This window comes from Pundamilia nyererei, unplaced genomic scaffold (assembly GCF_000239375.1).
Source record: "Pundamilia nyererei isolate P.nyererei 1_Seehausen unplaced genomic scaffold, PunNye1.0 scaffold00074, whole genome shotgun sequence".
Taxonomy (NCBI): Eukaryota; Metazoa; Chordata; class Actinopteri; order Cichliformes; family Cichlidae; genus Pundamilia; species Pundamilia nyererei.
In genome coordinates, this window is record NW_005187475.1 from 576686 (window position 1) to 596183 (window position 19498).

The 19498-nt window shown below is 38.3% G+C and overlaps 5 protein-coding genes across 6 annotated transcripts in view; 4 read left to right on the forward strand and 1 right to left on the reverse strand.

Annotated features, from left to right (window-relative positions):
* The window catches only part of tbc1d32 (TBC1 domain family, member 32), a 103243-nt gene extending 101738 nt beyond the window's left edge, over positions 1-1505 (reverse strand). The window contains exons 1-3 of the mRNA XM_013911879.1: positions 1440-1505; positions 666-828; positions 350-514 (exon numbers count right to left, since the gene is read on the reverse strand). Of these exons, the coding sequence (XP_013767333.1) occupies positions 350-514; positions 666-817 (317 nt within the window). The 5' untranslated portion in view covers positions 818-828; positions 1440-1505. The remainder of the gene's footprint in view (positions 1-349; positions 515-665; positions 829-1439) is intronic.
* Positions 1506-1771: 266 nt separating this feature from the next.
* hsdl1 (hydroxysteroid dehydrogenase like 1) lies at positions 1772-6081 on the forward strand. The gene is made up of 5 exons (XM_005737207.1): positions 1772-2230; positions 3028-3473; positions 3970-4053; positions 4260-4415; positions 4601-6081. Exons 1-5 carry the CDS (start codon positions 2011-2013, stop codon positions 4670-4672), a joined length of 978 nt encoding a protein of 325 aa, XP_005737264.1. The 5' UTR covers positions 1772-2010; the 3' UTR covers positions 4673-6081.
* A 996-nt stretch (positions 6082-7077) lies between these two features.
* On the forward strand, positions 7078-11053 carry gja11 (gap junction protein, alpha 11). Of its 2 annotated transcripts, none has more exons than XM_005737208.2 (4): positions 7078-7204; positions 7967-8118; positions 8225-8410; positions 10056-11053. In XM_005737208.2, exons 1-4 carry the CDS (start codon positions 7093-7095, stop codon positions 10659-10661), a joined length of 1056 nt encoding a protein of 351 aa, XP_005737265.1. In that variant the 5' UTR covers positions 7078-7092; the 3' UTR covers positions 10662-11053. The 2 variants fall into 2 exon arrangements, with proteins under 2 accessions (XP_005737265.1, XP_005737266.1); XM_005737209.2 differs by having other exon boundaries at positions 8225-8317.
* A 1292-nt stretch (positions 11054-12345) lies between these two features.
* Positions 12346-14085, forward strand: gja13.1 (gap junction protein alpha 13.1). Its single transcript, XM_005737210.2, has 2 exons — positions 12346-12580; positions 13167-14085. Exon 2 carries the CDS (start codon positions 13195-13197, stop codon positions 14044-14046), a length of 852 nt encoding a protein of 283 aa, XP_005737267.1. The 5' UTR covers positions 12346-12580; positions 13167-13194; the 3' UTR covers positions 14047-14085.
* Positions 14086-16190: 2105 nt separating this feature from the next.
* Positions 16191-19492, forward strand: LOC102202211 (gap junction Cx32.2 protein-like). The gene is made up of 3 exons (XM_005737211.1): positions 16191-16325; positions 17174-17307; positions 18234-19492. The coding sequence occupies exons 2-3, from the start codon at positions 17179-17181 to the stop codon at positions 18891-18893; spliced, it is 789 nt and encodes a 262-aa protein (XP_005737268.1). The 5' UTR covers positions 16191-16325; positions 17174-17178; the 3' UTR covers positions 18894-19492.
* Positions 19493-19498: the final 6 nt, after the last annotated feature.

The following is a 19498-nucleotide window of genomic DNA, read 5'->3' on the forward strand; positions in this document are numbered from 1 at the left end:
AGGCTTTCGAGCCTATACAGCTTGGAGTAAGACAACATGCATGAAGAGGATGATGTGGACAAAATACTCATTTGCCTAATAATTCTGCACTCCCTGTAGATAGCTGGTATCAGGGAAGTGATACGGTGAGATGGAGGCAGATTTTCTGTGGCGACCCTAAAAGGTGCAGCCAAAAGAAAAAACAAAGTTTTGCATTTGAAATTCTTTTTAGTAAGAAGGCTGAGTTCTGGAGTTTTCTAGCATATCCGAAAGTAAGTATGGAGGGTCAATGAAGTAGGTTTGAAACACAATAAACATGATGAATATGGGCCAATAGAAAAAGATGCTAAAGATATTCAGAGACACTCACTCAGCTGAGTATCTAGTCCTTTGTGTCACTGCGTGAATCAGAGTGTCGTGTCCCGAGCCAATTGCATGTTGTCCATCTTCTCTGGTCAAGTTGTTTGTTTCCTCTTCAACCACAGATCCTAAAGCATTCTCCACATATTGACGGAGGTACTTCACAAACTCATAACTGAAAGAAGAGAAGTAACCAAGTCACACCTATACTGTAAATATATACTAAAAACAACACAAAGAACACATGCCCATAGAAACATAACAAAGCCCATTTTATTAGATCCAGTCATTACATTTAATGCTATGGTGTTTGATGATGGACTCACTTGTGAAAGTTCTTGTCAGTCTCCTCTAGGTGAAGGAGGATCTCTTCAGCACATTCAGGTGAAGGAGCACTAGAGATCTTGTCACTGATGCTTCTCAGAAACTGCTTAACCAAGGACTGTAACTCCACCTCATCCTCCGCAAACTCAGACATCTCTGCTACTGCTGTGTCAAAAACAAAAGGTTTTAATTCAGAGGGATTTCTAAGAGACTAAAGGAGGCATTTTTCTTTCCATTCAGTAAAGCATAAAATACACATTTGCTCATCCAATGGCGAAAAATAACAGGAAACTATATAAACTAATACTCTGTAAGATAACAGATTAAGTTACTTAACAACAGACGAACCAAAACGTGCTCATGTGTATATTTCTACCTCCAGCACGTTACTAAAACGTACATCCTTTATCATTTTCCCCTTCTCGGTTTCATTTAGTGAAGAGGAAAAAATTTCATCACCAACAGGTTTGAAAATTGGCTACCTATCTGGAAAAACAGGCGATCACAGCAATGATGACAGTATACACCACGGAAATGTGTGATTAAATGTAAAATAATGGTACAATCAGTTTGATTTTGTCCTGCAATCTAAAGGCTTAATTCTGCTGCTAACAACAATGAATGTGTCCCTTCTCTTGTTAGCTTGACGCTGCCATTATTGAAACACTGCTAGCTGAAAAACAAAAGTGCCAAAATTAAACTAAAACGGAAGCTGGACTAAAAAGCAACGAAGGCAAACGGAAACCATCACGCACAGAGCTTTTTAAATCAGTCACCTTGTCTTTGTGCATATAAAAGACCTTCATCGAGCTAGCGCTTTGCCATCCACAACTGTATCTCTATGGAAACGTCCAGTGTTAACTGTGGTGCATTGTGGGAGACCCCCATATGGTATCTCCACGATAATCGGAATTTGGCTTTCCTAATAAAAATCTGGATATTTAGGATGTCTTTGGATTAATTTTAGAGTTTATACTTGCTTTTATTGTTTGTCATGTGATAATTAAAGAATATTTCAACCTTATTGAATATATTTAAAAATCATTCAACATGAGGTAAAAGTATTTAGACGGATTTTTTGTTACGGTTTTGAATGCAGCACTGCTGTTCTACACTGTCACGTGACCCAATGTTTTGCTGCTTTCACCGGGTGTAGCAGAGGAGACATACCTGCTTCTTAAACGAGAATTCTTACAGCTTTTATTAGTAATTTTACTATGTGGGGTTAGTTGTAGCTTCCATTTACACGTCTGAAGTATTCGTTAACCTATTCACGTACAGGTCCCAGCGTTATATCACCGAATAAGCTTTAGTTAGCAAATTATATCATCAACTCCAGCGTGGGATATGGCGGCGGTTGACAGCTTTCAGTTTTTGTACAGAGAAATTTCTCGTACGTGCAACTCTTACTTTGAAACCCTGGCGCTGGTCGGTGCTCTGTACACGGCCAGCAGGGCAGTGATCCTGCTGAGCGACTGCTGCACGTTGGTTAGGGTGCATTTTCTGCCCAGATTGATCCCAAGTAAGAAGCTGACCCAGAGATATGGTGACTGGGCTGTCGTTTATGGTAAGGATGGGCCGCAGCAGAGTTAATTTCTGTTATATCATAATTGAAGTAAACTATATTTCATGAATCTATTTCATTAACAATAGCCAAAGTCAACGGGAGTATATACAGAATGCAGTTTTTAAATCATGGTTGCATGTATGAATGGGAGACAAGCTATCCAAACCTACCTTGCGTTTTGTGAAAAAGAAAATTGGCCCTTAAACCCAATAACTGGTTGTGCCCCCCTTAACAGCAAGAAGTACCATCTACCAGTGATAACTGGCAATGAGTCTTTCACATGCACTTTGGAGGAATTTTGGGTCACTCTTCGTTGCAGAATTGTATGAATTCAGCCACAGTGGAGAGTTTTCCAGCATGAGCGGCCTGTTTAAGGTCACGCCAAAGCATTTAAATCCGGACTTTGACTAGGCCCTTTCAAAACCTTTATGGGGTGGACTTGCTGGTGTTTTGGATCATTGTTCTGCTGTATAACCCAAGTGTGCTTGAGCTTCAGGGTACGAACTGATGACCAGATATTTTACATCAAGATTTTCTGGTAGAGAACATAATAGAGTAAGCAGAATGTCCTAAATCATCTTTTAAAGGCTGCATTTTAAATTTACTTTGGTTATCTTTCTCTAATATTAAAATTTGTATGATGATGAAACATTTAAATGTGACAACATATGCAAAAAGCTTAGTAATCAGGAAGGGGACAAATCCTTTTTCACAGCACTGTAACTGGTTCAATGTCTATAATGTTGCTGCAAACTTTTTTGTTCTCTCTGGCATGACTTTGTCATCTCTCTTGTCAGGTGCATCGGAGCCTGTAGCCAAAGCATACACAGAGGAGCTGGCCAGGCATGCCATCAGCATCATCTTTGTCACTCGGGACCCCTCCTCTGTTAGAGACATGAGTGCATACCTCTCCCAGAATTATGGAGTGGAAACTCTTGTGGTCTCAGCTGACTTCTCCCTGGACCAAGTGGCCTGCAAGCCCATCAAAGAAGCATTGAGGGGTAAAGATATTGGCTTCCTGGTAAACTGTGTCGAGGAATCTTTGGCTTCACCCCAGAGCCTGATTGAAGTGCCCGAACAGCACCTCTTGGATTTGGTGAACAGGAACATTGCAGTCACTACTCTGATGACCCGATTGGTTCTGCCGGGGATGGTGGATCGCAGCAGAGGTGCCGTGGTCAATATATCATCGGGTGCCTGCTGCAGACCTCTTCTTGGAAGAGTGACGCTCACCGCCTCCACTGTGAGACAAATCACTGTTACAGTCTGCAGGCATGGAGACGTGCCAGTAAAACATATCTATAGCCTGTATAGATCTTTTGTAATATGATGAAGAGCACATTGATGTCTCTGATCAATTTGAAGATCTGTTGTTACTACTATCTCCTTAAAGTATTAGCTCTTGATTTGTGGCAAGTAGATCCACTGCTGGTGGAAAATATGTTGTAAAACTAAGCTGAACAAACAGGATTTATGCAAAATAAGTTTTAGTCTTCTGTTTTCACTTTTGAACCATGATTGTTTGTTAATGATTGATTAAATATGTAACTTTTTTTTTAGTATGTAAAGTAGTGTCAGCCAGAAAAAGGTTTGAGAATCAGCAGAGTAAGCCGCTCTTTAAAGTAAATTATGTAGGTTTTTGAACTGTCATCTCCATTTCTTCTGTGTGCTGGCTATAGTCCCAGTCACAACAACATTATTTTTTCCTGACAACAGCAACCTTTCCTCTGACATTTCAGGGATACCTGGATCATTTGTCAAGAGCTCTTCACCTTGAGTACAGCAGCAAAGGCATATTCATTCAGAGTCTGCTCCCCTTCCAGGTAAATATCTTAACAGTAGCTGTTCTGTAAGACCTGAAATCTGGCAGCAAAAGTCTGGCTGGATCCACGATCCCCACTGCTATTACTCTGATAGATGCTAATTTGTGGCTTGTCGTGTTTGCACATCATGTATGAAATTGGCTATCAAACTAGGGAGATCGATGAAATCAAGCTGCTTAACTTCATCTTTGTCCATGTTCATTTAGATAGCCTCAAGTGACCAGCAGCCATCATCATCATCTTCATCACCATCACGAAGAGAAGGCTGGTTTGTACCAAAGCCAGAAGTTTATGCTCGCCATGCCATCTCCACTCTGGGAGTCTCAAACAGGACCACAGGATATTGGCCTCATACCCTGCAGGTCAGTTGAAATGAAGTCATGTCATCAGTTTTTATTTTGACAGCATTACAGAAAATGTAAAAAATGTGAAGTATATTACTCTGAGTGAGATGATCTCTGATACTGTTAAAGCTTTTGTGAAACCAGAATTGAAAACATTAAATACTTTTTCCATATCCTGTTCTCTTCTCTTTTTGCCTTTGCAGTACGGATTGATGAGATGCATTCCAGAGTGGATCTGGGTTCTCGGATCACGAGTGCTCATTAGCTCAAGCTAAGAGCTTAATCTGACGCACTGGGTCTTGTTGTTACACGAATCTTGTTGCATTCCAGCTTCTTCTGCTATTAAATCTGTTGAACTTTGATGCTCTGATGAGGCTGACACTACCGTTTTCTTTCTATTGATTGGGTATTAGTTAATAAAGAACCTGCAGTGGAATTCATCTAAAATGATGAGTAAAAGTACAAACATTTTTTCAACATTGCTCCTGCATTACTAGATTATGGTCTGATGAATCTGTGACATCCAGCGTTTACTTTGAAGCCAGACAACCTTAATTATTTCCAGACCTGTGTTTGGGTTGGATTTACAAGCTTGTCAATTATTATTGGAGCCTAACAATAAGACTTTGTTTGGTCTTGTGCACAAAAACCATTTTATACGAGTGAAACTCATTTTACCTCCTGTGTATCTTCAAAAACACTTCAGTGGAAGAGAACATTGTGTATAAGTGCAGACAATATCAAAATCCTCACCTTAAATGTGAGACAAATAAGAGCAATATAATACAAACACAGCCGAAGTGAAACGAGTATAAACAAATTCACTAATTACACAAGTCTAAATTTAAGGAGTTAGGCTTGATTTAGATTTAAGAATACATTTAAGAAAGTATTTTGACTTGCACTGTGATAAGGTTTGCTTTTATCTGCTATTAATCTACATCCCATGTGACTTCATTCTAACCAAAAACGTTTTGCTCTGACCACGCGCATCTGACACATACACAGAGCCAAAAACAAAAATAACAGGCTAATAATATGTGATAGCCTTTTCATCAACATGTTTGTTGAAAGTAAAAAAAATAGTTTATATTTCAACTCGTTCTTGCTTAGATTGTATCCTCGGCTTCTTTGATTTGCTGGTCTAATCAAACAAAGAGTTTAAATGTCAAGCTTTCTACAATACAGTGTGGTGTTTATCTGTTGCAAAATATATATATATAAGTGTTTACATACAGATAAGTGTGTGACGAGTGAATGAAGTGTGATATTCAAGCATCTCCAATTTAAAGGTGTACTGAAGTTTATGGTATTTTATTTTATTAAGAAACAATATTTAAGACATTTGATATGAGAGCATTTTGCTTAAAGTGGACCTGTTATGCTAATTTCCATCTCGTTACTGATTCGACCACTTTTAACTCCTCATTTCAAGCCAACTAACTGGCTGTCCCTCACAAACACAAGATTTGAACAGCAGGTGGGTTAGAATGAATAACCTAAACTGTTACAGCACATATATGAGAAAATGAATGTGGAAAAATATAATAGGTCTGCTTTAGTTAATCATTTGTGTGATCTTTGACACACACATTGAGATTAATTATGTTAATTGATTGCTGGAATGTGAAATCCGTGTGTTATTGTAGCACATAATCAGACCAATAAAACTCCTCCATTCCAACATCACTTGTGACATTGTTTTCATATGTGTACTGTAACTTTTGTCTTTTATGTTGAACCATATTTTTATAAAACCTGAGCCCTCTGCCTTACTTGTGCATGTTTGTCTTCTCTGATACAATGACTGATCAATAAGGTGAAGGCCAGGCTTTGTTTTTCTCTTTAAAGTGTAAGTACGGAGTAAATTATTTACAGAGCAGAGACGACGCAGGCTTCCAGAGTTCAGTCTGTAACCCCCACAGATGACCTGGGTCAGAGTAAACCTTAGAGGAAACTTGTAAACCTCATGAACCCGCAGTGTGGTGGTTTGTAGTAAACAGACACGGTGCTGTGCAAACCCTTCTTTGGTAGGATTTAAATATGACGCCAGAGTCTGAATACTGTGCTGGTGAAAAGATGAACATTTGCTTAAGCAAAAATACTATAAGCAACAGCAAAAAAAACTCACACAGCTAAGTCTAGGTAAAAGGTCATTCCTTCAGAGAGGTTATCGAGTTTTTTTCCAGTTTCTCGTGTGCAATTTTTCACAGTTGGGGCAATAATTTGAAAAAGACCACATGGATTATGGACATTAGTGAAATACTGACAGGAAAGCTAACAAAAATTTAAACACTGTTGATTTTGAGAAAATGTTTCACTTGTGTAAGAAAAAGCGTAGGAAGCTCTGAAAGATTCATTTAAGGGACTTTTACATATGATTCAATTCTTAATTTTGGTTTTCAGCTAACCGCATTATTCACCCCGTTTTCCTGAAGTGTCAGTCATGCTTACGAGCTTCTGCATTAGTTCATCTCCTGAATCTTCCTTTATTTCCCAATATTAAAAAGAATTAGAAAACGTACAGCAGACGATCACGTTCTCTTTTCACTGTCCAACAAAGCTGAAATGCAACAAAAATGAAATTATATTATAAACCAATGACTGGTTACACTTCAGCAGAACGTCTGAATTGTTGTTAAGACAAGGAGTTGCTGTTGTGGTTAGGATGGTGTCCTTCCAGATAAGTCGCTGAATGAACAATAAAACAAGGACAGCTTCTTCTTCACTTTCTCTTCTCCTCATCTTCTTGAGGTACTGCTCTCTTCAGCCACCTTTTCTTCTCAATTTTTCAGTTTGGTCAGCTGGTAAGTTGATTTTTATATACAGATGCAGTCTATCTCTGATTTCACCATTCAAGAAAGAAAGAAAATCAGTGATAATGATGCACATGTTGTAGAAAAATAATAGTTAATGGACTGATGTTGGAGTATGTCTCTGTTATGACTTGGGTTTTATTTGCAAGGATAACTGCGTTTCATCATTGAATTTTATTTAATGGTTGTTGTTATGAGACACTGAGTGTAAGCATGCAAATGTGGATCAGAGCTGGCAAAGGCAAAACAAGCCAGCTGCAAAAAATCATGTATTTAGAGTAATTTAAAATCCAAAGATAATGCAATGTGGGCCAGAAAAGCCACAGAAGCGTCACCGAATATTGCGTGAAACAATATCAGCTTTAAAATCATCATCTAAAATGAACTCTGCAAAAACTTTCTTTATGAACAGTTTAAGCTCAGTTTCTGGAATTCTTTGAATTATGCTTGGCGGCGGTTGGCGGTAACCAAGGCTAAGGTTTCAGTGTCCAGCAGATAAGTATGTTTTGGAGACTTGAAATCAGCAGCCGTGGCCTCTATCTGCACAGTCACAAGGCTGCAAGAAGTGATAAAAAGTTGGCCTTGTGAGTGAGGCTGTCTGTTCTGACCTGAACTGCAAGTCAGGTTACAAAATACTCTCTGTAATAATATATACACATCTGAGATCACCCACGCATCCCTTCAGAAATGACAGCCTTCGACTGCTGTGTCTATCTGCCTCCGTGTTTATTTCATCTGTACCTTCTTTAACAGAAGCAGGACAGCTGGTGATTGAAATGGGTGAATGGGATCTACTGGGCCACTTGCTGGATAAAGTGCAGAGCCACTCCACCGTGATCGGCAAAGTGTGGCTCACGGTGCTCTTTATCTTCCGCATCATGGTCCTGCAAACTGGTGCTGAGAAGGTTTGAGGCTGTTTTTATAGGACATATCTGAGAGAAAACCAGGATTATAGCTTTATGGTGTTTTTTTTTTAAATAATATTTTTAATTTTCCTCTGATCTCATTCAGGTTTGGGGAGACGAACAGTCTGACTTTGTGTGCAACACTCAGCAACCCGGCTGTGAGAACGTTTGCTATGACCTGGCCTTCCCCATCTCTCACGTGCGCTTTTGGTTTCTTCAGATTATTGCAATAGCGACTCCAAAGCTGTTATATCTCGGTCACGTCCTTCATGTTATCCACGTTGAAAAGAAGGTGTGTCGCTGCAGTACGTGCAGTACAATTGTATCACTGCTTTTTGTCATGCATGCCACACCTATAAGGGAGTGGCAATTGCATGGAAGAGAAGATCCTTTTAGCACCCTTTATGGGAAGTTAATTTGCGCCATCGTTAGCATTAATGTCTATCACTTAAAGAGGAAGCTTAAGACTGCGTCATTATTTTTCACCCCAGACATAACAGCTTTTATTCTTTCCACCTTATGAGTATGTCTATTTATGTGTGCTTTAACATGGCAACAATATTTGGAATAAAGCCCTGGGACATCAACACATTTTGACTACAGGAGCTGCTCCATGCCATGAAGCTCCTGGCACACAGTTTTTGCAATATTAATGCCAGAGGTTTGAACAGCTCCAGGTTTGAAGCTCTGTAGTTATCGAGTAAGTGAGAGTGTTGGTGACTTATTGTTGAGTCTGTTTCTATTTCGCAAGAATACGGAAAGGGAAGACGTTTCACCAACTGGCTTGTTGCAACAGTAGTATACTGTTACAGTTACACTTGAATTCAGTGATCTCTTTAGAATGACAAAGGTTTGTAAAGGCAGACTACACGGCTGGGTGGTTGAATTTATACACCTGTGGCAATTGGAGTGAAAATTCAAACATTAAGAGGTGTGGTCCAGTGCTTTTGTCCATATTTCCGGTTTCCATTAGAGTAAATAACTTGCTAATAAAGACCTGGACACTTTTGCAGGCTAACCAAGTCAAACATAAACCAAACTTACAATGTAACATTTGCTGGTAATGTGCAGCTAGTAGACTCAAGTCTCCAAAGCTTTTGTTTTGGCTGAAAGAAGGAACCTGCAAACGGCTTATATTACAAGCACTGCTGGAAATGATCCAGTGTAAACACAACATTTGATTTCATGTTTTCTTCACCTTGGTGGCCAAACATTCATGGGACTGGGTGGCAGTGCTAGAGTCTATCCCAGCTACCTTAGGATGAGAGGTGGGGTGCACTCTGGATGGGGCAGCATGATGGCGCAGTGTTGCCTGAAAGCACAAAGGTGCCGAGTTCAGTTCCAGCATCAGGCCAGGCCTGTGCCGTGTGAGTTTGCATTTTCTCCCTGTTTTTGCATGAGTTCTGGCTCCTCCCACAGTCCAAAGACATGTATTTAGTGGGGTTAGGTTAATTGATGATTCCAAATTGCCTATAGATGTGAATAGCTTCTCTATATGTTAGCCTGGCGACCTGTCCCGGGTGGACACCTGGGGCATGTCCAGGCCCCCACCCCCGCAACCCTGAATTGGAAGCGGAAGACAATGGATTGATAGTCAAACCATTTCTTGATGGCTTAAGAAGGAGTTTTCTTAGCAGGACAAATCTCTAGTGCTAGTTTAAAGAAACAAAAAAGCTTCTCAGTGCTTCTCCAACGCACATTATTAGCTGTTCCACCATATGCTAACATTGCTCTGATATTTTATATTGTGCTCATACATTTAGCCAAAATGTTAATGAAAACACAGCTTGGAACAGTGTGGCAGTTTGGAGTAACTGTTCAGCCATATTTTGGCAGAACATTTTGGAACTGTGAGAGTTTGTTCACACTGCCAGAATTAAGGTTTATCTGTTTCCTGGAAAATGTCTAACTCTGTGTTCTTGCTTTTCTAATCCAAGATGAAGGAAAGGATGAAGAAGCAGGAAGAGCTGGATGACCAAACCAATCTGCTCCTTAGGAGGGCCTATAAAGTTCCCAAGTACACCAAAAACAGCGGCAAGATCAGCATCCGTGGCCGCCTCCTGCGCAGTTACGTCCTCCATCTCCTGGCCAAGATTGCCCTCGAGGTTCTGTTTATCGTGGGTCAGTACCTTCTCTATGGTTTCTCCCTACAGACACGCTATGTCTGCACCCGCTTCCCCTGCCCGCACAAAGTGGACTGTTTCCTGTCCAGGCCCACAGAGAAGTCGGTCATCATCTGGTTCATGCTGGTGGCGGCTTGTGTCTCCCTCGCCCTCAGCCTGGTGGAGCTGTTCTATCTGTGTGTGAAAGCGGTGAAGGAATGCATGGCGAGGAGACAGGACTACACTGTGACCCCAGTGACTCCTCCACCCTCAGAAAGGAAGGCTTTTAAAAACCGGGACGAGATGATTCAGAATTATGTCAACCTGGAGCTGGAGCTGCAAGGACGAAAGTTAGGGGTGAACGGCATCACGAGTGGAGTCAGTGAGGCTCCTAGAAATGGATCACCTGAGAACAACAACATGGGGGAGATCCACATCTGATGTATAAGCCCAGCAATAGGTTGTATATGCGGTTCCTGGCATTATTTGTATGCTCTGGAGGCTTTGGAGACGTGTGTTTGTGTGTGCACTAAATAGAGCAGGTGGGAGGGAAATGGCCAGCTTCTGCAAACAAGACTCAGTCACATGCAAAGGGCTGCAGAAAATTAAATTTTTTCCACAATAGACAACTGGAGTTTACTGTTAATACATTACATGATTGTAGTGAACTGCTTTCCACTTTTGATACATTTAATAATGTTTAATGCTGATTCAATAAACCTTCAATAAAGACCCAGATGTGACTGAAATGTAACTGTCCTGTTCTTATGCTATGAACCACCCTGTATGTAAAAGTAATGGAACATACATAATAAATGTTCAAATAATTTTTATGTGCAATGTCCCATACAATAATTTCCTCAATTTAAAATGAACAAAACCTCAATTCATCAATTTTCTCAATCCCTTATCTATCTTAGCATCATGGGTAGCTGGCGTTCATACACACTGTCATGAGATAAGAGGTGGTGTTGCACTCTGGAGAGGTTGCCAGTTCTTACAAAGATACACAAACACAATATTAACATTTGCTTTTTTGTTGTTTTTTTTTTTTTTTAGTTAATTTTTTAAAAATTAAAACTGGACCATTAATGTATAAGTGTGTATATGGAGTAGCAGTTGTGTAATGCTTACAAAACTGATGAAATCTGGATCTGGATAATGACCTAAAATATATTAACCCTGTAAAGCCGGAAAATTCAATTTTTTTGAAAACTTAGTGTTTATTGAATCTAATGAAAAAATATATGCAATTTATTCTTTAAAATGTAACGGACAATTTCTTTTGTATTTGGTAGTTAGTTCAGTGTCTTTATTTGCACATCTGAACCATCAGCTCTGCGATTAATAGGCAGTTTCCTTTACTGCCTGAGCCACAGCAGCCACATTTGTTGCTAATAGCATCAGAAAAATGTACAATAAGAAACAGAAAAAAGATTAGAGCTAAACTATCTCTGCCTAAACTTAACAAAACTTAATTTACTACCACTTAGCTTTAGCTTAGCTTTTGACCTGCATAAGAAAAGTGACAGTAAACGGTTTTTCTAATCCCACAGATTATGAATAATTTCCTGGTTGCAGGGCGTGATGTTTTGATGATTCTGGCAGGAAACAGCTGGTTATGAATGTTACTGTGAGTCACAAAACTTACCAGTTCATCTACTTGAACCTTATCTACAATCTCATGACTAAAACATTTGTTGACTAAATCAACAAATGTTTTAGCAAGGTGCGCGAATTCCAATCTAGCCTCCCAACTGGGAATTACACAGTACTTCATCATCCATGTGCATAGTTCTCATTTGTGTGTGAAATACACAAATAAATGAAATTGATAAATACATATATTTTGAACACATGCACCTTATTTTCAACTTCCAGTGCTATTTTAAAGTGACATCTCTTGCTCGCCGACTGTGCAGCTGACACAAGACCTTCTTCTCTTCTGACACATTCATGATTAATGGTTTCACATAGAGTGCAAATTTCAAACTAACCTCCCAATTCAGACTAATACAGTTACTCATCATGCTACTCCTCCTCTTCCTTATTTGTATATAACACACACAAAAAATGTAAATACATGAAAACACACACACACACACACACACACACATATTCCTATTTTATTTATTTTCAAACTTTAATGGCGGTTCACTGACACAACTGAACTGAACACTTGTCAATTATTACACCCGCTGCCCTCTTGGTCTGGTGTTTCTTAAACTTTTCCTGCTCTTGTTAGCTCACAGATGTGTGTTGCGTAACTCAGCCGCTGATCAGAGCCCAGAAATCCAAGGTCCAACTATAGTTGGTGATCTTTCTCAACGAGACTCAGTCCTCTCTGAGCAGATCAACAGGTAAGATGTAACGGTTTCTCTCCTCTGCTTTAGATAACCGATCATTTTATCAATTAGAGAAAATTGTTATTATATTGGAATTTTTCACACTAAAGATTCATTTCTTACTTTATCGTAAGTACATGGCTGGTTGTTAATTTACTTTTCAGTTATAATTACTATTTTTTGATTACATTAACAGCATCAGATTTCTTTGTTAATTTTATTTATGGTATAGTTTTAATCATATTATGGCTTAATTTTCTGTATGCATAAAAATTTGCATGTACTTATTTTAAAAGAAACATTTTTTAAAGGTTTTTTTTTTCCACTTTTACTCATTTGTCTGATGACACTGTGTCTCTTGTTCTTCCGTTTTCTAATGATTAATGATTATGTGTGGAAAATATTGATCCAAAAGCTCAAGGGTCAGAATACTGTAATTTCTTCTTCCTTCTCAGGTTTTAGGAGATAAAATGATCTATCTAAAGAGCTGTAAGCTCTTTTCATTCACCAGGAGTTTATTGATTAAAGAATAAGTTGTAGTTAATGTTTCAGAAATAAGGTGTGGTGTTATGTCTTTACAACGTTTGCCTTCTTTTTTCAGAAATAGAGGCTAAACACTGTCATTAAAGATGGGAGACTGGGGGTTTCTGTCAACCTTGCTGGAAAAAGTCCAGTCACACTCCACTGTGATTGGCAAGATCTGGATGAGCGTCCTCTTCCTGTTCAGAATCATGGTTTTGGGTGCAGGTGCTGAAAGCGTCTGGGGTGATGAGCAGTCAGATTTCGTCTGCAACACTCAGCAACCTGGTTGTGAGAATGTGTGCTACGACCATACTTTCCCCATCTCGCACATTCGTTTCTGGGTGCTCCAAATCATCTTTGTCTCCACGCCAACACTCATCTATCTGGGCCACGCCATGCACATCATCCACAAGGAGAACAAGCTGAGGGAGCTGCTCTCCAGCCCTGGTGGCACCCAGTGCAAAAGGCCCAAATACACAGATGAAAGGGGGAAGGTGCAAATCAAGGGGAATCTACTGGGGAGCTATCTGACCCAGCTTGCGGTCAAGATAGTTATTGAGGCCGGCTTCATTGTGGGACAATACTATTTGTACGGCTTCGTCATGGTCCCCATGTTCCCCTGTTCTAGAAAGCCCTGCCCCTTCACTGTTGAGTGCTACATGTCTCGACCCACAGAGAAAACCGTCTTCATTATTTTCATGCTGGTGGTGGCCTGTGTTTCTCTGTTTCTGAACATCATTGAGATGTTCTACCTGATTTGCAAAAGGGTCAGGTGTAGACGTCGCCCTCATAAGTTTACCTCTCCAGAATATCCTGCTAGCCTCTCAGGTCCAAGGTGGCCAACTGCAGAGGAAGCCCTCAAGCAGAACAGGATGAATGCAGATCTTGAAGCCAGCCACAGTGTTGCAGGGAGCTTGGATGGGGCAAAGGATGAGAAACGACTCCTGAGCGGTCATTAAAAACCACGTCTGTGACAATTAAAATGTATTATCTTGCTCGGTGTCTGCATTCAGATACATCCAAGGGACTGAAAGACAATAGAAAAGCTTTGTCATTTTGCATTAATATGTTAGTATGTGCTTAGAAAAGTCTTCACATAATACATTGTTGTATTTTTACTTATATATTCTTCTAGCATTTGCTTCCATTCCTTTGTATATGCCTGAAAATCTATTACTAAAAGGTGCAATACTAACATATTTATATTATACGAGCAAACTTTAGCTGCCAGTTCTATACTGCAAATCATCAAATACAGCAACTTACTGTAAAGTAGATTATAGCAGGAAAACTGTCAAATAAACAGTAAACTACTAGTAATCCTGCCATCAGTATTCTGCTGACAACATGAAAAAAATTGTAACAGTTTAATGAGAAAAACTGTCTGTATGCCCGGTCATGTTCTTTAAGTTACGGTATTGTCTTGTTCATTTTCTATGAGTTGATTTACCTACTGAAAGATAAAAATGATGTTGTTTGTTATGTGTAAGCAGCTTTTTTTGTACACTTATTTGTTTGAAATAAATGACTTGAACTTGAAGAAACGTTGCTTCTATCAATCTCTTGTCTTTAGATGTTCACACTTTTCAGTTCATAAGCCCTTATTTTGAAAAACCATGATTTACACACATTTTGTGTGACTTCATATCTACAACTAATAATTACTTTCATTCTTCATTAGTTTTTTAGGTTTTTCTAGTTTCAAGTTTTATTGTCATGTACAGATCAACAGTGTAGCCACATTTACCCATAATGAAGTTCTTTGGCTCGTGCTCCTCAGCTTTACATGAGCATATAGAAGTGTGCAGTTAAATTAAGAAGAAAATAACAGAAAATAGCGGTAATAATTATGATAAAGAGGAAAAAAGAGAAAAAAGTATTCAATATTTAGAGAATTTAAGACAAGTACTATATACAGTTTGTGCAAAACTAGTGCAATGCCCATTGACCTCTTGCAGACTTATACCCCCTTAGATATCTTTGATCAAGTGATCTTTTGCTTTTAGCTGTACCATGGTCGAGGCTGGTTCATAGAGGTGATCGAGCATTTGCAGTCGTAGCGCCTAAGCTGTGGAATAATTTACCCCTACACATCAGACAGGCTCATACTGTCAATCTTTTTAAATCGTATCTTAAAACGCATTTTTATTTACTGGCTTTTAATACAGCATGAGAGTTATTTGTTAATTCATATTTGGTGTTTGCTTTTAATACTCTAAGTTGTTTTATTATGTATGTTGTATTCTTGTACAGCACTTTGGTCAATGCTCCTGTTGTAATTAAATGTGCTATATAAATAATTAAACTATTAAACTATTTAAGTGGCATTAGTTGAAGTGACAGTGTGTAGAAACTGGCAAATAACAACAGTCAAAGCCTCCCAGAGCTGATAATAATGATAATAGCTGATAGTTTTGTTTAACATATTTTGAAATGCAATAATTTTACATTTTGCTAAACTTATGTAAATAATTGTTTAATACAAGGTTGTTACAAATGAATCATGTGGCGACTGACTAATTTTTCCATCTATAATCTAGTATTTCTTCAGAATGGGGTGCGGCTGTTAGGTTGATTGGTAATCGATCGCGCTATACTTTCAAAGTTTATCTAAAGACAATGACAATATCTTCATAAAAAAAAACATAAAGAAAAAAAAGAAAGAAAGTGGAACATTATAGATCAAATATATCAGCTCAGCATATTTCAGTTCAATATCTCAGTCTTTGTGAAGCTTATAATACTAAACTTACTCAGTTTGTTCGGACTTTCAGCATTTTTTTAATGACAAAACGAACATGAGTCCTCACAAAATGCAGCAGCGTTCATGTTCATTGTAATCTGTTTGCGCCGTTTAGTTGTTGACTCTGTTACTGTTTGACTAAAAATGCATAACTGACAAATATTGTTGAATTCAAAATGTTAAAGAAGCTTATCATACAGTGATAACTACTACTGTATCATCTTATGAAACCAATACAGAGGGGAAAAAATCAAGTACAAGCGGTTAAAAGTTTGGCAATCATTAACATTTTCCATGTTCAGCCCAATTTTGTCTACATGAGATTTCTCATTTCCAGATGTCATGACAACGTGACAGCTCACACGCTTGCACAACTCCATCTAATCTAAAGTTCAAGGTATCATAGACAAGTCTGGTTTGGTACGCTCGCTGCCATTCAGCTCTACAACTGGTGACTGATTCGCTTGCCTGCAAGAAGAGCTGTTACACTCAAAGGTAAGCTACAGAATGACCTATTTAAAAATCCTCCTCATTTACAAGGCATTTATTTTTAATTATAAACTGTAAACGGGGTAAACTTTTAATTAATATATTGGAATAAGATTCAAATAATGTCATGTTCTCATTATTAAGGTATCTTAAGAAGCATCTTGTCATGTGTTGACTGATGAGCACTGATTATTATTAGGGAGTGTATGTTAGTGAGACAAAATGACACACTATACATAATCTGTGACAGTAAACATCTGATTAACTACATTTTTCTGTATTTTCTCAGATTGGATAAATCAGTGATATGCAGTTATTATGCTGTTAATGCACTAAAGGGCTTTTCTTTCATATGATAAAAATATAGTGAAAGCCATATACAAACATCCGTTGCTTGTACATTCTTGTTTAAAATCCAATCAAATATATTTATTCCACAGCTCCTACTTTAACCTCTAAACAGTCACTGGGGATAGTAGTACATGTGATTGTCTTAGAAGCAGGGCAGACTTTCTGCTGCTTCTGGTGATGTTTAACAATTTCCACTGATTGATTATAACAAACTACAAGTTAATAATTTAAATAATAAAATACTTCAATCTATAAGTTTGAAAGACTCAAAATTTGAGGCCAGTTTAGTCATTTGACTCTAAAATTTAAGTTTAATTCAGGGTTTTGTCTCAGTTAGATATAATTTGAATACAGTGTACTGCATATGCAACAGCTAAATAAACAAACTATGATCTCCTCAGCAAAACATTTATTTTCTAAATGATCTGCCGAAGGCTAGATTTGATGAAACTTTGAATTTATTCACATCTTATCAGTCATTAAGGATCTTTATTTGTTTTCAGAAACCATGGGTGAGTGGGGATTTCTGTCTTCGCTGCTGAATAAGGTCCAGTCCCACTCCACGGTCATCGGGAAGGTCTGGCTCAGCGTGCTTTTCATCTTCAGGATCATGATCCTTGGAGCTGGAGCAGAGAAGGTCCGCTTCTACTTTTTCATCTTTTGAGGGAAAGAATTATACATAACTCACATGCCTTAGGTACTTTTGTGAGTTTTGGCCTTTCAGATTAAAAACAAACAAACAAACAAAACAAAAAAACGCCCTCTGGTGGGTATAACAAAAGTCCACATAAAAACAGTGTTGAAACTAAAATTCAAATAATGCTTTGATAGAGTAAATTTTCTTCACAAACAGTGGATTACAGTGGATATGAGAATTACACGTGTTTCTCAATATAAATTTGCTAGGTTGCACTGACAGTGAAAAAACACTGGTTTGGTACATTGAAGTTTTATTATTAAAGTTGATCTTACTATAGATATATAGCCTAATTCTATTTTATAGCCTGGTCATTGTACAGAGTAACACTTTACAAAATATGTAAAATATACAATATATTTTTGGTTTGTTGTCTTAAAAGTGTAAACGCAAGGCAGTGGTCTACAATAATTTGATTATTTCAATAGTTAAGATGAGAATTTTTCAAATTAACTTCATAATTGTTAAATATATTATAGTCTTTATATGTACATATGCATACTGAACAAGTTAAATGCACTTAGAAAATTTGGTTAAGCTAAGAAAATTTCCAAATCAATTATTTTAACCTAAGTTGTACCAGGTCTGTGACTCTTTGCATCTACCAGTCTGCACTGTTCATACTCAGGCAAATCAAGTGTACCAGTTATTCAATTAAAAAAGCACAGATAACTCTGTAAAACGAGTTCATTTATAAAACTAGTATGAAAGTTAAGTTAAATCAGCTTGCTTACTATATGTTAGGACATTGATTTTGCACTTCAGTGTATAGGATTTGTGCTGCTGTGTGACTAAATGTAATACCTTAATTTATTTTTATTTATTTTTTAATAATAATAATAAACACTGTCATCTGAACATTGCAGGTTTGGGGTGATGAACAGTCCAAGATGGTTTGTAACACCAAACAGCCTGGTTGCAAGAACGTGTGTTATGACCACGCCTTCCCAATCTCACATATACGATTCTGGGTCCTGCAGATCATCTTCGTCTCGACACCGACACTGATCTACCTCGGTCATGTCATGCATGTCATCCACAAAGAGAAAAAGCTGAGAGAATATATACAGACCCACTCTAGCAGTGAAATAACAAAAGCTCCAAAGTATACAAACGAGAAAGGAAAGGTGCAGATTAAAGGTAATCTGCTGGGAAACTACATGGTCTCCATAGTGTTCAGGATCCTCCTGGAGATAGCATTTATTGTGGGGCAGTATTATCTGTATGGGTTCGTCATGGACCCACTAATTGAATGCTCCCGAGCCCCATGTCCCTACACTGTTGAGTGCTACATGTCTCGACCCACTGAGAAGACCATCTTCATCATGTTCATGATGGTAGCATCCTGCCTGTCGCTTGTGCTCAACGTGGTTGAGATCTTCTACCTGCTGTGTTGTCGCTCATCCAGACGAAAGGCCAAAACAGTGCCGATGACCGCCATTCCCCTTCACCCCCGCTTCACCAGTGACACCATGTTGAAAAATCAGAAACTTAGCCTCAATGATGTCAGTCACAGCACAGCCTGAGAAGTGCGGCTTTGATCCAATGTGCAGTATTTGAACAGTTAACTAGGGCAAATAACAAAGAGGCTAATAGGGATACATTGCAAGAAGCTTTGGCACACATTTGTAAAAGGGAAAACAAACGTCTTTCACAGCTATTTATTTTAAATGCTTAAAATTCATGCAATAAACTCACACATCTGAAACATCTAAAACAATCTGATGTTTGGTATATTGTCACTGGAGTAAATTGTTTTTGCCTCTTTTTAACTTACTTTTGGTTTTGTACATAATATTACAGGTGCATGTTTTGGTGTTAGTTGAAAAGTCTGATGTGTGGCCTTTGACTACATGGGCTAAATATCTAAAGACTAGATTTCTGAACCCACTGCTGATATGTTTTAACTGCTGCAGTTTGCATTTACTAAAAGCCATTTTGTAGCGCTAAGAAGGTATGACTGTTAGCACTACTTTGCTTTATAAATGTCTTTTTTCTTTGTTTCTCTGATGTACTGATGATTTTACAGACATGGATGTTTTGGAAATGTACATTTATGTCATTTAAAATGGTTTGCTTTGATGTTTATATATTAATATATGTGACTTCATGTGGCTTGTCTTTGTACCTC